This window comes from Cydia fagiglandana, chromosome Z (genome assembly GCF_963556715.1).
Source record: "Cydia fagiglandana chromosome Z, ilCydFagi1.1, whole genome shotgun sequence".
Taxonomy (NCBI): Eukaryota; Metazoa; Arthropoda; class Insecta; order Lepidoptera; family Tortricidae; genus Cydia; species Cydia fagiglandana.
In genome coordinates this window covers 22,717,593-22,735,488 of record NC_085959.1, presented here as the reverse complement: position 1 = coordinate 22,735,488, position 17,896 = coordinate 22,717,593, and the positions used below count along the sequence as shown (strand labels likewise).

Below are 17,896 nucleotides of genomic sequence, written 5' to 3'. Positions count from 1 at the left end.
CGTGGCCAGTCCAGGAATTTTCAGTATGCCCTAAGTACCTACAGTCGCTAATGTCGCCATCACGCCTTGACAATAGAGGCGTGTTCAGATATTTCTGAACTGACATTACTGTTAAGGCAAAGAATGTACTTATCCCTTTGCAGGTAGAGTATTAATTTTAAACGGGCGAACTTTGGATTTCGTTTATAGGTTTTATTATGCAAGGTGTTCAATAAAACTTACAATACAAGCACACCTAAGGGTGTAAAATTAACTTAACTAATTTCAATAGTATGAATCTGGCCTGGAATTATTTGCTTCACCTTGAAATGTAAACCAGGTCGAAATATAGTAAGGACACATGCGGATATTTTTAAATTTTAAATTTTTAGTCGACGCTGACGTTCTGAACACATTTAGCGTTGATATAAACTAAACAGGGGCGTTATTATCTCTATGTGGAGTTAGACAAAAAGTAATACAAAGACGCATAAACTGGTGCAACATATTACCTATTGGTTAGTCTTAGTTTTTGCTGTACCTATCCGTATTCAGTGGAAACAATTTTTTTATCTGTTATTAATTATTCGGTAGTAGCAATGACCTAGAGTCCTAGAATATACGAAGTTCGATAAAAGTCGAAAACACTCACTGATAGCTCAAGGGCAAAAACGGTGTGAGGGCTGAGGGTTGACAGATGTCACTGGACTTTTAAACATATAGCCAACTCGCTGCTTACGATTCCATATCTACCCTCGTGAACGCAGCTCTTGCGACTCCACCCTGGATGGCCGACTAACGCAGCGTTCTACTTACGTAGGCGAACAACACGCGAACGCGAAGCGAAGCGATGCGGCGCGGGGTAAATCAATCCTTGATACCTATAGAAGTGTCCTACGTGGGCGATCTCGTTACGAACGCGAACACCTTCGGCCCGCAGCGCCGCGCCGCGTCTCGTCGCGTTCGCGACTTGTTCGCTTACGTAAGACGCAGCGTAAGGCAAGCCAGAGGCAGAAGAATCTGCAACACCCACCCACCTTTCGGGTGACAGAGTTCCCCCAGGAGCACGCGGGTACGTTTCCGAAATAGTTGAACTTGACACACGTTCCAGTTTGACACAAATTTTGTGTCAAACTGGAACGGAGTCGTGTTCTCCACTCTTTTCTTTTTAACGGGGCCCTCTCTTGTTGGTAGTGACTCTGTCTACGAAACAGGACGTCCCGGGTTCGAATCCTGGTTGTATTGAGCAACTGTGGTACTAGGCCGATTTATGTAAGATTGTCATATACCTATTATATCTAAGTATGTATACCCTATCTTGCGTGTATAGCTTCGCAGACATTGTTACGTTATTGACGTAGTTCGGGTGTCAGGAGACATATCTGTCTGGGAACATTCCAAGATATTTCTTACTCTGTCCCTCAGCTATTATCTTATTCTTATGGGTAAAACGTTTATGGTAGTTTTAAGATTAGATTAATTACTGTCCCTGAAGTGACTTATGGGAATGTGAAAGATTTGCGCAATGGTAAATTTTTGTTTTCCACCCTAAATTATGATGATATACTGTACGAGTACTTACGCTATACTTAGAATATAATTATGAACTAAGGTTTAATATTCGAATGTACTAATACAGATATTTTACACTCAGTGCTGATTTAAATTAAGTTATCGTTAATAATATAGAACATTTAATACTAGACTTCATCATAAGACTATAACCGGATTCGAAGAAAATTCATAAAATTCATTGTATAGTTTAAAATGTTAGTTTTTACGGCTACTGTAGTTATGTGTGGTGCAGTGGTGCAGTAGGTACCTGGCGAGATAACAATAATCTGCGTCATTTCATTGGGCGTCTTACACGTGCCGCGCGTCGCTATCGCCGATTAGTACATATAACGTCACATTATGCAACGGAAAATGCACCAGGGCGGCCGCGCAATGCCAACTTCACGCCTGTTATCGAAAATGTGGCGTTCATAATATGTAATCATAACACTGCCTAGGGTTTTATCAATAATTCTGACTTAAAGGCGGCTCGTGAAGATCATATCTAGATCTCGCATAAACGTAATGAATTTTAAGCTAGTATCCGAATATTTATAGCCAGGACATGTATAAACTATAATAATGTTTACTTTGTATAGTACTTATAGTAGGTACGTTTCAAATCATTACACATATCACATACCTTATCGCTGGCATACAGGAAACTAGACTGTTATTATTGCGTAACAGTAGCTAGCAGGTGCAGTTAAATTCTTTGAGCATGAAACTCTGAAACTGGCTAAATAGAAACAGACGAAGAGGTTTGTTTCGAATGTATTGATTATTAAGATTGTGAAATTCTTTTGATATTTATCTCGGTGCATACGTAGGTGCCCCTTCTCGCGTAACAAGGATAATGCGTTTAATGAAATTACAAAAGTCTTTTTAATCATAGGTACCCAAAAAAATATTTATAAACGTCAGTATTCTCAAAGAAAAATTCATTTATACCAACTTATTGGTTCGTACGAATTAGTGACATAATTAAAAAGCTAATAACTCACGAGTGAGTGAGTAATTCAATAGCCGTTTAAAATATTTTACACAATTTTCAAGCGCTGAACGCCGGATTGGTCTGTGCCTTCGATTCGATGACTATAACAAATGACAATATGGCAGACGAATATTTGAAATGTCACATGTCACATCTTATTTAAAATTTAAATTAGGTATTTCGCGTATAACTTGATTTTTCCTTCGCAAGTGTGCTGAAAAAGACTGTGTGTAACTCCGGGAGTAGAAAATATTGCCAACTCGAGTCATTCATCCCCCTCATACTCGTAGGTACTTATACAGGATGTCACTACTACTTATTATTTGTGTAATTAATTACTGTTGGAATCATTAATTTCATATAAAAATACGCTTTTAAGAGCCCACAGGAGTGGTCATTTCTCCAAACAAACGTACTCGACTGTTTCCTCCGTGGGTTTTGATGCTAGAGCAATGATTTTTTCAACACAGATTAATATTGTCAATATCTGTGTCGGACCGTTTTGCTTTTTTTGACATTTTTGTTTTTTAAGACGTTAGAGCCCTTCAAAAATGTTCAAAATGGCCTAATTGACTGCATAGTCGCAATGAGGGGCGTAGTATTCAAAACTGATATCAATTAGCCAAAAAACCAAAACGGTCCGACACAGATAATTTCATAATCATTTAGATTTCCAAGTTTGGTTAAGTTTTGGAGGAGGAAACAGTCGAGTACGAAACCTCTATTTTTGAGATTTTTACGCAGGATTTTTCGCCTTATCCTTATCGCACTAGTTTTAGGAGCCGCTTCCGTTAGCGAGACGGGTGTATTTACCTAAAATATATAAAACTCAGCTCCTGTTTCGTCTTAAGTATAACGGGCTGATGTGTACTGAACATCAGTTCACTAGCACGTTACTATTTCGCAGATTAGCAAAGTAATATTATTGTTTTAATTACAATGTATGTATGTGTTGCAGTCATCTGGTTTAGTTAGCCAGCTAATTAGTCGCGTAGGCCGATAGAAAAGTACTCGTTTAACAACTTGGCGTATCAAAAGTCAGGTCTTTTTAAACGACTGGTTGACTCACCCACGAAGTGATTTAAATGTAACCTAAAAAAGTTAAAGAATTGAAAAACAAAAACACTAACCTAACCTAACCGAACATCAAATTAATCAATGTCCAAATTGGCTAAATTAAGACTACTACGCGACGTTCAGCCACCTGGTTAAACGATGCGATCAATGATTTAGCTGGTTGTTCTTTAGCCAACTAATTAGCCGGTTAAATAAACCAGTTGGCTGCGACATATGCAATATGCATTACCTTAGCCGCCCAGGAATTCAAGCGAGGTACTTAAATGTTACATACATAAAAATCCGTTCACCTACTACATCTTAACGTCGTTATTAGCGGTTGAATGGGGAAAATACTTATCTAGTCTAGTTTCTCAGTCGTGATTAACCCCGACACGGGAGCCATCTTTGCTGTTATTCCTAATGCACCGTCCGAATAGTAGATAGGTAATTTAATTACCGAAAAAAAAGCTGAGTTACCAAATTGAAATGTCACGTGCACCATGTACTTAACCAACTCCCCATGTGGAGTATACATTACCAATTATTATAATTTCCATATTATTATCTCGACGGTATTTTTTATACATTTCACCGCATTTCATTTACGTTAATGCCTTAATGCTTTGCCTTGTATCTGGACTACAGACACGCTATATCTGTGCGTCTGAATATTAGAATCGGCTTTATCACGTGATTCTGGTTATACAACTGACATAATATGACTGACATATATGTTTGGGCCATAAATGCAGTTTGTTCGCGCGTATCTCGCAATCAGTTATACTGGTTTGCGCGAGTCTAACGTTCGCATACGCTTGTCAACTGATGGGTACGAGGAGAGACCGAGGGGCAATCAATTTCGAAATTCGATATCAACACCTGACTCCGGCTACTCTATCTAATAACAAAAACAAGTTATATTTACTTAAACCTACTTGCCACTGTCACTGCATGAGAAAAATCTACAGCGTTCGTAAACAATTTTCTATTCAATAATAGAGCTTGGATTCTAAATTCTTCCACAGCACAAGGCAGTTTAGTAGTTTAAGTAGCTGATGTAAAAAGAAAAAAAGGCAAAAAGGATTAAGTACATTCGCATTTAGTAATGTGTACAATATATATATTTTTAGGGTTCCGTACCCAAAGGGTAAAACGGGACCCTATTACTAAGACTTCGCTGTCCGTCCGTCCGTCTGTCACCAGGCTGTATCTCAAGAACCGTGATAGCTAGACAGTTGAAATTTTCACAGATGATGTATTTCTGTTGCCGCTATAACAACAAATACTAAAAACAGAATAAAATAAAGATTTAAATAGGGCTCCCATACAACAAACGTGATTTTTGACCAAAGTTAAGCATCGTCGGGAGTGGTCGGTACTTGGATGGGTGACCGTTTTTTTTTGCTTTTTTTTTTGTTTTTTTTTTGCATTTTGGTACGGAACCCTTCGTGCGCGAGTCCGACTCGCACTTGCCCGGTTTTTTTCTCTTTCCCTCTATTTTTTCCTTCCATGGTGTTCTTAAATTGATTTTCTCTTTAATCCTATCTAGAACACACATTTAATATTTTCTCTCTCTAACTAATCCCTTCCATTCTTCGCCAACACCACATTTTGAACCTTTCCAATTATTCTCTAATAAGTATCTCTTTGTGTCAGTTTCAATCAAATAAAAGAAAAGGTTAAGATCGTGTCATACCAGATGGTAGTAAGGTTGGCAGAGGACCGGACGAAATGAAGATTGCTCTACCAACAAAAGCACAGCTCTTAAATATAAAGAAGAAGAAGATGGATATTGTTGTGTGTGCCTATATCAAATCTATTGGTGGATTTTTTCCTTATTTTACTTGTGCAGTACACATAGGTATATTTTATAGTTATATTACTTAATACACATCAAACAATATGTTCAAGCACGTGGATACGTGGTAATGCTTGTTCGGAAAACCGCAACGTTCGATTATACAGACAACTTCCGCTTTATCTACTGAGTCCTATTTCAACAAACCGAAAGCTAACGAAGGCGGCTTCAGACTCAACATTGGCCTATTATATTCGCCCGAAGCAAAAAGAAACGGACGTCTATGTCTACAACTTTTATAACCTTTCAAGAGCAATGAGAACCGGTAGTTTTGTATACATAAGTAGTATATTAAGTTAATGAAGTCTCCGTTAGAGTCTGTTCAGAAAAAGAAGAGTCGTGGAATATATGGGGCTCAATACATTCTACGGCTCTTCTCTTTCCGAACAGACTCTATATGTTTTTAAACACTTTTACTTAGCTTCATTCGATTCATATGAAAGACGTGTAAACGACAGGAAGTACAGTCACGGATATAAAGAGTAGTTATTATCAAAAACCTGTTTTAAAGCAGTTACATACCTTTAAGTTTATAATCATATGTTTATTAATATGTAGCTAGCAAAAAGCTAATAAATATAAAGCTGCTCACCTGCTTTAAACAAAGGTTGTATCTGCCACTGACAGTCTCATTCCAATGTCCTCTCGCCCTCCATCCCTAACGTACACTATTTAGGGTATTCAATTGTGACGTGCAATGCTTTGTGTGGCTTGTACTGTCACGACTGAAAATACTGATACGGACAAAGTGCCCAAAAATATGTATACACTACCATAATATATGGGCAATAAGGTCATATACATACACATTCAAATGTAGGTACATTTCCTAAACTTATATGTACGAGTATAGAGACGAAGCGGTGCGAAGATATATTCTGAGGCAATTCAGACCGGGAGGTAAATGAGATTACCATGCAACATTATGTTACGGCAGCCAGTCCATCGCGTTAGCTTTATTTTTAACCACTCCATGACCGTACGCAAACGGTGGTACAGCAACAGGTACTTATGTAGGTATGGAATACCATACCTACATAAGTACCTGTTGTAACATTACATGGGTGGTACATAGGTAGGTACAATATGATCTAATTAGTCTAGTACCTGACTCTAATACACTATTAAAACAAAAATGGTCGATCGTAAAACATTACTTAAAGCCCAGCCCAGTAAATTCGTGTTCTTCTCTCTCTCTCACCGAGAGTTTAAAAAGCGTGTGTTTTATACGTTTAATTAAATAAAAAGTTGCCAATACGTTCCCTGGAGCATAATATTGCTGATTTTTAGAAGTAATTATCATATTTTTAGTTTTTGTGCATCATTTGTTAAGAATAGTTAAAGTGATTTCTAGACCTATGATCGTGATTTATTCGGGCGAGCGAAAGTCAAAAACTCAGGATTCAAATTGATACAGTCTCGCGAGAAAGGCCTGAAGGTCCCAATTAAATTTATGGCAGACGTATTGTGATCCGAAAAAGCGCTACGACTTGATCTATGAAACCGCAATTCATATACCCAATGGCACCTTTACTTGCAAAATGATCCGTATTGTTTGGATCCTATACTTTAAATTGTCCCATTCATCTCATAAGTAGATATGATAATATCACACAACACAATTACACGAACACTCACACAATTACCTATAATTCAATTTTTTTTCTTCTATTGTAATGTAACAGAACAGGAAGATGGACCAATTACATTTACAATCTATCTACGGTTGAGGACACACGTGCTCGGAATTATCCGGTATTTGATGAAAATGGAGTTTGACTAAAAGCAAAAATAAATAGAAAACAGTACCATACGAGGTCTCTTTTATACAACAATCGTTAATATGTACTCGTAAATAGATTACTTGTACAGATTAAAATGAAATTATGTAATAAGATTTTATGATTGAATGATTTTAAATAAGTAGGCAAATAAATACATAGTATACTTTTTGACAATCTTACATACTTACACCCTTACACAAATCGACCTAATTATATGTAGTCCCAGAGTACGCATGTGTTATGTTCTCATGTTAATTATGGGTATATACCTACAAGGATAGCGATACATACTAGGTAGCCACATACATATATAAAAAATACTTATATAGAAAACATCCATATTCAGGAACAAATAAATTAAGACAAACATAATGACTCGGTCATAAAAACCCATCAAGATGCCTACAAGGGCAGCAAACTGTAAAGCACAGGTACAAAAGACCCATCGTACTTAACATACACTCGGCAGGCCGTCAAACGGATAAATAGATGACATGATTTGCTTGTCTGGGCCAGATGCACGGCCACGGAGCGGAGCCGAGTGAGCCAGCCGGTGCAGCTCGGCGGCCGGCCGGCGGTGCGACCGACAGCGCCGCGGGGGGCCGCCCCGCCGACCGGCATCCGACATGCGTCACGACAACACTCGTGCGATTTTTCTATTATTTAATGTGAATTCAACCTACATTTTAGAAAACTTGTTTGATAATATGAATGATGTAACGTTTTAATTAAAGTGACTTTGTTTTCGAAGCTCTATATCTTGACAAAAAACCGGCCAAATGCGAGTCGGACTCGCGTTTCAAGGGTTCCGTACATTAAGTCCAACTCACTTGACTGCACAATTCTAATAGGTTTTCATCTATAGGTATGAAACAATATTGTGTATTTTTTTCAAAATTTTTGACCCAGAAGTTTCGGAGATAAAGGGGATTGGTAATTTTTTGGCTATTTTCTTAAATAACTTCTAACCGGGATCCTATCTCGTCGCATAATAATTGATTGTCATAATGTAATGTTACGCATAAAACTCTTTTCGCATATTTTTTCTCCAGCTAAAACAGAAAAAAGTTCGAAAATATTTTGCATAGGTTGTGTAGAATAGGGTAGGTTAGGTTAGGTTTGTGTTATAATTTCTCAGAATGGTTAATATTGCCAGCACAATAACAATTATGCGAAATGAGTTTTATGCGTAACATTACATTGGGACAATCAATTATTAAGCGACCCAATATGGACCCCTTTATTTTTAATTTCAGTTCAATTCAGTTTTTGAAAACATTATTTTTTAATTTTCTCATTTACCCCCCAAAACTGGGCCCCATGTTTAAAATTCATTTATTTACGTTACACTAATTTACATACGAGCACCAAATTTCAACTTAATTGGTCCAGTATTTCCCGAGAAAATAGGCTGTGACAGACGGACAGACAGACAGACAGAAACACGAGTGTTCCTATACCTAAGGGTTTCGTTTTTTTTCTTTTGAGGTCCGGAATCCTAAAAACCGACTTCACATTCACATTAGCAGTTTGAAATGTCATTAAAATTATATAAGAACAAATTAAATTACTTTCTATTAACATATTTAGTATTTCGATTATAGTCATTGAAATTATTAGGTACAACCATAGTGCATCTCTTAACCATTACAATTAATTAGGGCCAAGATGTAAAATATGTACTTACTTGACGTGAAATAGTTACATTCTGGTCTTTTCTTTTCAGCAAGTAGCACTGTTTATTTAAGGGTCTCCCCACGGTCTCCCTAACGCCAATGACCTTCGATCTGAATCCCTTAGTTTTATTGTGTTTCTAAGCAACGGCTTTAAGCAATATAGTATCGCATATTTAATTATTTACTTTAATGTTGAGTAAATATGGTATACAGTCTTCGAGATATTTGGCATCAAAACTGAACAATTTAACTGGTTTTTTGGCCATAACTTTTGTGTTAATTAAATTAAAATCTGTGACACGTGCTTCGAGACGTCAAAGACGAACTCAAATATGTAGATTTCGTATAGGTACTTAAGATCCTTCACAGCAATCGAGTTACGAAAAAGTGTTTTTTTTTTGACAATGTTTAAAAAAACATAGAAAATAAGTATTTATTTCTTTCATAATCCGGTAGTCAAGAATTGAGATAAATGATTGAAGAACATAATATAGCCGTTGTCTTATAATTCTTATTCTTCTATCTGTGCAAATGTAGATGTAGGAGATATGTACAGTCAACAACAGAGCTATGAATACAGGCAAAGTGTCAAAAATATGTATACACGACCTTAATGTACAGGCAATAAAGTACTGTATACATATTTTTGACACTTTGCCTGTATTCATAGCTCTGTTGTTGACTGTACGACTCAAAACTTGTCAAAATCAATGACAACCGCGAATAGCCCCTTGTTTGGTTTTTAGAGTATAAAAAACAAACATTGCTACAAGAATGCTTATAAGATTTGGGGATACCTCAATTCCTCATGGAATCCATCACCAGAACTCGACCTTGACAAACATATTAATTAAAAACCTTCGTGAAGTGTTCCGTTCTGGTTATCATCAGCAGTTGCACTTCTACAAATGTTACTTTTTTGAATGAAAATGCTTATGTTTCCGGTACCTTACAAACATTAAAAATAATAAAAACATACAAATCAACCGAGTTCTGGCTATCATCAGCAGTTGCACTTCTACAAATGTTACTTTTTTGAATGAAAATGCTTATGTTTCAGGTACCTTACAAACATTAAAAATAATAAAAACATACAAATCAACCGATTTGAGAACCTTTTTCTTTTGGCATTTCGAAGTCGGTTAAAATGTATCACGTAAGAATGTACGAATATCAAGTACGAGGGTCAGATGGGATAAATATTAAAAAACTTGGTTGTAGACTTCTTTTTGAATGGAACAGGAATGAAATAGAATAAGTTTTTGAGTGTTAAAAACTTAAGTCTTATTATTCGTGTTTGATATTTTGCTCACCTGGCCCTGTTTGGTCAAAAACAAAACTTACTTTACGCCTATAAGATTGCACAAGATACACTCAGTAAACTGCACAATGGAACCCTAGGTCACCAAGCCTTGGTACCTAGGTAAACGAAGGACATGTACCCAAGTAAAATCGACAAATAGATTATTTACGATTGAATTTCAATATCACTTTGACATAGTTGGGCGTTATGTAGGTACATAATTTAATTTGAAGCTTTATCTTAACATTGATTTATTCAAATATAATGTATGTAAAACGATCCAAAGTTGGTCGAGATAAATGTTTATGATAAGTGTCACGGTGGGCCGTACCTGACGTGGCTAAAGCGCGTCATGATTCGCGCTTCCCGCGGCTGCCGCCCCGGAGGCTATCTGCGAACAAACGGCACACTCAAACCACATCGACTGCCTTCGACGAGCCAGGATACTGTCTCATCTCAACAGTGCCCTACTTACAAATATGTAAATATGGACACTGTGTTTGTGATAGTTCCTGAGCGAAGCCAGTATATATTAACTAAGCAAAACACGTATATTAAACTTTAAGAGCATCTTGACAATATGATAAACGTTACAAGTCCAATGACAATTAATACTTAGACGTCTTATTTACTTATTTGATTTCAGTTGGTAGATACCAAAGTCAGATTTCTATTGTGAAGTTCGCAATGCTGAAATACTAAACACAATGGCGATATACTAGACTAGCAAAATAAATTAATCTACTTAAATATGTACAATGTGTAAAATGTGTTTGTACATCTATAGTAGACCCGTTAACCATAAAACTTTGAAGGGGTGCAATTTAAAAATGGTAGAGCAAAAACATATGTATGGGGGTGATTTGTCGATAAAAACGGCTCCACTATAGGTGTACAAACAGATTGAAGTTCGAACTCATACCTACACACCAACCTCATCTGAATGTTCTCGAAACTACTAAATACAGCGACGGAATATATACAAGTGTGTTTGACGTTCGCCTAAATTGACGGCGACATGAATAGGTAACGCGGTCAAACTATTATACATAATGCAATCGTGGAGTGCCGAGATCTATCGAGATGTTTCTTGGTCGGTTCATAGATACTCGTATATTCAAGGATTCGACCTGATGCATGTTATTGCTCGGAAGTCTCGGAACTCGGCCAGTGCATAGTACAGTCAGCAGCAATAGTTGCTAAGCGGGTGAGGTGTTCAAAATGATATTGACGCGACTTTATTGTGTAGAGCATAAGAGCGCGTCAAGGTAATTTTGAACACCTCGCCCGCTTAGCAACTTCTGCTGCTGACACTACACATACAGATGTAGTGCATAATTATAATCCATCGTTTTTTCACGGAAACATACGCACGTCTCTCTTACAGTCAGTCTTGGTACAAAAAGTACTGAGGTTGACTGAAGTCGCATGACAAATAGGAACGTTTTCGAGAAAATACGAGAAACAAGGTGTTTGTTTATTTTGCATATCAATTAAACCAGAGGCTAAATTAAAAGTAACACGATACAAATATTGAGAGGTATTTTTAATTTTTAGTTATTTTAATTGTAGTTAGTTTAGTTATAAATTACTGTTCTTGTTTAAATTGTTTAAATAAATAAATTATTACACGTTATACCTATACCTATAGTTCGAGTTTAGATTCATAATTGTTACATATTTGCCGTGACTTATTTTTAAAACGTGTTTTTCAATTAAATGACACGTCAAGATTGTTTACCTTTTTTCTAATGCTAAAAAAACGAACTTTACGTTTTTTTACAGTTACGAAAATAGAATTACAATACGTAGTTTTTAATAGCCTTGAAAAATTATACAGCAACAAATTAATAAATCAATACAAGACTCACACCTTAAATTTCACTACATCATCAAGATGTCACAAAATCTGTGTAAAGATGCCTCCTCTATAGCAAGAACTATTATATAATCTGTGTCTATAGTTAGTTTTTTTTAGCATTAGAAAGAACTTAAGAAGGTAAGCGGCGATCCGCGATCTTGACATGTCTTTTAATTGAAGAACACTTTTTAAAAATCAATAACTATTACTTATGAAAGCAGAAGAACATTTATATTCTTCGTACTATCGTATTAGGTTCATAATTATTATATATTATATTTGCCGTAACTTATTTTTGAAAAGTGTTCTTCAATAAAAAGACACATCAAGATTGTTTACCTTATTTCTAATGCTAAAACAAACGAACTATAGCTCCCGTTCGATTAAGTAAATTCGTAACGTAGCTGCAATATATCCAATAGGCAAAAAATAGGGTTATTTGTGTCGTAAGGTCGAAGAATTTTTTGAGGACTTTCCTCGCAATCTCGTCTAAAGTTAGGGTACGGTAAACACACGTCACGAGTGTTGTTCGAGAGGCACTACTGGCTGAACCGGTTCTATCTATTGAATATTAGTAAACTAGCTAGTCTTCTGGACACGGCTTACTTAAGGTCTTAATCAAGTTGGTGCTGGCGTTCGAAATTAATTAAGGAAATGAAAAATACCTTTACTAAGAGGGATATGGTAGTACCTACTTATTTTCCCAGGCGAAATCGCGGGCAGAAGCTAGTAATTTTATATACCTATACCACAGTGTAAAAAGTAATAGTGGTCGTCGGACCACTATTCTATTATATTATGACGTATACCGAGCTAATAACAATGCGATGACAGCGATGTATGCAGCTCGGGTGCGCGCGACACCCCTTGTCTCCGTACGTCGAACGACTGTATAGACTGTGCCTATACATACCTTAAGGACCTGTGCCCTGTTTATCAAAAGCTTGTTACTTGTAATACAAGTGGAAGTGCCTTTTTGACAGCTTTTTTTAGAAAGAGACTTCCACTTGTATTACAAGTTACAAGCTTTTGATAAACAGGGCACTGCTATCGAGTCTGCAGTCCACGACGACAATTAATTAGTAATATAATCAGGGCTCGGTACCGGTATTTTTAAAAAACCCCCAAATAGACCAATATTTTGAATTATTTTATATGCTCTTTACGTAAGACTGGATAATTGGATATGTATTTAGGTAACGAATTTGTGTTATCAGATTGTCCAATTAAAAAAGAAATAATAAACCAAAGAACGAAAAAGAACGTAATAATACCGGTATTTTTGTATGGAGCAAAAACCGGTTTCCGAGCCCTGAATATAATACAAACTCTTATATATGTTTTGGACGGCCAGTCGGTCAGTGAATACAATAGAAGCCGTGGTTGCTTGTTTGTTTAGTTGTAGACCACTAATTAATAATTTTTAATATGTATATTACTTATTTGATAATAAGTATAATATAATCAATACCTATGCCGGTAAACTTCTTGAACAAGTGACCTGACTGAGTTAGTTCGTTTAATCCTATCATTTTTTGCGCGACAGAGATGGAAATACAGTACAACAGTGTAACTTTTGTACTGTCTTTCCATCTCTGTCGCACAAATAATGTACAGTTTAATTCTAACTAGTCGATTTGATGATCAAAATACCGGTACCTAAACCTACCTATTACATTTATGGGTAGAAATATGTAAGTACTCGTATAATGCAAATTTTTTTAAGATTTATTACAAAGCCTAAATAAATTGGGAATCAAGAAGTATCAAAACCCCGCAAACGCATCATGACGTACTAGGAATTAGGCAGTACCTATACGCGGTCATTACCTATATATGTCATTACCAATGGCGAAATCCCATCTATGTAGCGGATACAGTGCAGATCGGCTAAAGTTCGTTAGCGGACGATTAAGCTCGTTAACCTTTGTATGTGACGGCCGATGAAATTTTAAAAGTATTTTACGGATTGTCAGAATGAGGCTTAGGTCGCATTTATGCACACACGATTAGGGTTACCAGATGATAGGAATTTTCCAGACATGTCAGGAATTTTGGCCTTTTGTCAGGAATGGGGACGGAACACGAAAATGTCAGGATTTTTTTTATTAATCGACTTTTTTATAAAATACCTTTTTATTTACTTAAATGAATACAAATAATAAATTTAACATAACTTAAATTAATAAAACGCGGCTATTGGCTCAATCGGGTGGCCATCGCTAACGCGGCTAGGACAGTTTTCGACAAAAATATGAAAGTCAGGAAAAATATTCGGGAATCAGGAATTTTGTCAGGCAAATCTAAATTTGTATCTGGTAACCCTACACACGATATTCTCGCGCAGCGCGGTACGCACTAAATTTGTAAAACTTCAGTAATTTTTAGGTACAAGCCTTGTTCCTTCCAAGTTTAATATTTTAGGTTTTTAATGGGTACTACATAACAGAAACGAATATCCATGCTCATCAGCTCATCACCATAAATTTATCAGCATTTATTGTGAAGTCTCCATCTTCAGGTATATAAATAAACCACAATACGTATTTTATTGGGCAAGAATATCCAAATCAATTAACTTAAGGTGCATGTGCAGAGAACGGAGTTTTTGAAAAGACTCAGTGCTATTCTAGATCACAATACGGTTGCCAAAAATTAAATCAGCATAATGATTAAAAAACGTTATTCATGAATGACAAAACTATTTCTGTTCATCAGCCGCAGTAATGTCAGAAAATATGAATAGGTATACTTACTTGAAAATGTACCTAAATTTTCAAGGACAGTGTGTTTCATTGAACCAGCGTGTTTTATCAGTCGCTTTTCGGTGAAGGAAAACATCGTGAGGAAACCGGACTAATTCTAATAAGACCTTGTTTCCCCCTGTGTTGGAAGGTCAGATGGCAGTCGCGTTCGTAAAAGCCTATGTCAATTCTTGGGATTAGTTGTCAAGCGGACTCCAAGCTCCCATGAGCCGTGGCAATATGCCGAGATAACGCGACGAAGATGATGAGTATGTTTCATTGAAATAAATAGGTAATATGAAACCCTAATGTTACTTTTAAATGCCATCACGACATAAATAATTTTCTCTTCATTTTTCTTTAGTTTTTGGGGTGTATTTTCAGTATTTTTACATCCCACTTACTTTTTCTTCTAAAATCTTCTAAAATCTTAAGTACCAGTATGGGGTCATCCATAAATTACATTACACAAATTTCGTCATTTATTCACCCCTCGAATAAAAACGATACCTATGTCGTTGCAAAAACTAGTCATTTAGCTGTACTGCGAATGCAAAAACATCAAAACAATTTTCACCCTAAATGCGTGACGTAATTAATGGATGAACCCTAAATAATCTCAGTAATATTACCAGTAGTAACTAAAACATACCAGTTTTCCGGTTCCTTTTTGGATAAGGGTTCGCATAGGAAAGTTTCAAGAGGTGGATGCGGTACTGTCTAGTAGGTACTTATGCTAAGTATCTAGGATAAAACTCATAAAATGTTGGTAGTATAGTTGCCCTTTGGTCAGTGGCGGATTTCCCATAAGGCACAGTAGGCCCGGGCCTAGGGCGGCGAGATATTAGGGGCGGCAAATTGTGACAAAAAATTCGCTGATGATAACAAAAAATAACTCAAAATTAGACCAGGCAACGAATTCTCAAAAAAAGGTACATATAGAGGGAAATGCTTGTAACACAATTTTTGACTTTGTACCTAACTTTATTTAGACTATCTAGGAGGTGAACAAATCAAAAGTCCCCGGTCGTAGCCCTTGAGCCGGGGGAAGAGAGAGGTTTGAAGGTCACATTTTTCAGTTTTTCGCTTATATCTCGGAAACTATGCGTTCTAACGACATGATCATTATACAAAATGAAAGTTGGTTAAATTTGCTAGCTACAATTTTTACGATATCTAGAGGGCCTTCCACACTTGTGCGCGAAGCCTTGAACGCGTGTGTGGCGTCGATTTCGCATATTATTGACGCCTTCGCTTCTTGTTCCCCGTTTATAGGGTTCCGTACCTCGAAAGGAAAAAAACGGAACCCTTATACTCGTGCGTCTGGCTGTCCGTCTGTCACAGCCTATTCTCCGAAACTGCTGGACCAATTAAGTTGAAATTTGGCACACATATGTAAGTTTGTGACCCAAAGATGGACGTGTAACGTAAATAAATAAATTTTAAATATGGAGGCCATTTTTGGAGGGTAAATGAGAAAATTTAAGAATAAAGTTTTTCAAACTACTTATATCTCGTTACATATCAAATCAAAGAGCTCATTGTAAGAATCTCAAATATTTTTTTTAAGTAATTTTAGGATAAATAGTTAAGCAGTTATTCAAGAAAATAATCAGAAAAAAATGTTTTTCTTACGAGTATGTTTCTTTTTTAGATTTTTTTAATGTTTTTGTAGGTACATAAAAAGTCAATGTTAATGGTAAAACTGTCACTTAAAATTAATAAGTATTTGCTTATTCTTTTCGTAAAACCTATGTTCCTATGATTATGTCACAAGGACGTATAGTTTCTGAGATATAATAACTATAATAAGCTAAAAACCGAAAAATGTGACCTTCAAACCATACCCCCCTACCCCCGCTCAAGGGGACTTTTGATATGTTTACCTCTTAAGGCTCTTAACGAGTCCAAAATGGTTACTAAGTAAAAAATGTGTCCCAAGCATATCCCTCTATAATATATCTTTTCGATGCCTGATCTAAATGTAGTCAATATGATGGGTGCTGATGCTGAGAAAGGGGCGGCTACAAGGCTTGGGGCCTAGGGCGGCAAAGACTGCAAATCCGCCACTGCCTTTGGTGGCTTTAGTTAAAGGTCGTCAGTCGTCACACAAGGCGAAGATAATAATTCGGATATCGGACTACCAGTCAATACACTTTTTTTTTTCGAAATGCCTAAACAATGGAATTTATATGAAATACTAGCATATGACGTCACGATCAAGTTACCTATTCTTTATAGTTTTATAAATTATAACCCTTCCCCTGTGGTCAGTGGCTCTTCAGGAATTCGCTGAATTCCTGTCAATTTTACAATAACATTAATAGTTCTCCAGGGGATTTTCCTACTTTTTAATCTAAAGTCTCCTATTTAATTATTTAAACTTTAACTGTACCTGGCCACCTGTTAGTAACTAGCCACCCTAAACAAAAATGGAATTTATTCACCTATAAACAGAATTCATTTTAGTATAGGTGGCTAGTTATTGAAGGCTAGCCAGTTATTGAAATTTTACTAAAATGAATTTTGTTTATAGGTGAATAGAATTCAATTTTAGTTTAGGCCAGTGGCCAGTTACTGGCGAATTATGTCATGTTTCTTGTCAACTCAATTGTGACGTATAGGTATTACATTGTTAATTTGATTTTCGACCTGTATAACGTTTTACGAAAGAGTTTCTTTTGAGAATATTTACTTGCTTATACAGCGAAATTCAGAATAATTCGTTTCTACCAGAAATCAACTTTTCAACTGCTTTGCCAACCATCTTAGACAAGTGGTTGATTGACAAACTGCCTTCGGTCAGCCTAGTATTCAAGTAAAAAAAGTTGTTAACAATCTATTTTTATCAATGTGGGTTGGAGGTAGGATGAATTGGGATGAAGAATCTGGAAAATAGTCTACGATACACTTATTTGGTATAACAACCTACTTACTGTAGGTGTGAACCACAGTGGGAAGATCGGGGAGTCATAATCATAAGGGTATAGAATAACATTTTCTGTATAAATAAATGTTTTATGATTTATTGATTTTTTTTAAAGAAGTCCATTTACAAAATAACCACAATACTCCTTGCATTTT

The 17,896-nt window shown here is 36.3% G+C and overlaps 1 protein-coding gene across 2 annotated transcripts in view; it reads right to left on the bottom strand.

Moving 5' to 3' along the window:
- Window positions 1-17,896, bottom strand: part of LOC134679001 (protein cycle) — a 59,545-nt gene that overhangs the window by 39,901 nt on the left and 1,748 nt on the right. The window contains exon 2 of one of the 2 annotated variants that reach the window (XM_063537781.1): window positions 10,539-10,598. The exons of the other annotated variant lie outside the window; for it this stretch is intronic. Within the exon in view, the coding sequence (XP_063393851.1) occupies window positions 10,539-10,561 (23 nt within the window). The 5' untranslated portion in view covers window positions 10,562-10,598. The remainder of the gene's footprint in view (window positions 1-10,538; window positions 10,599-17,896) is intronic. 2 annotated transcript variants of the gene reach the window in all.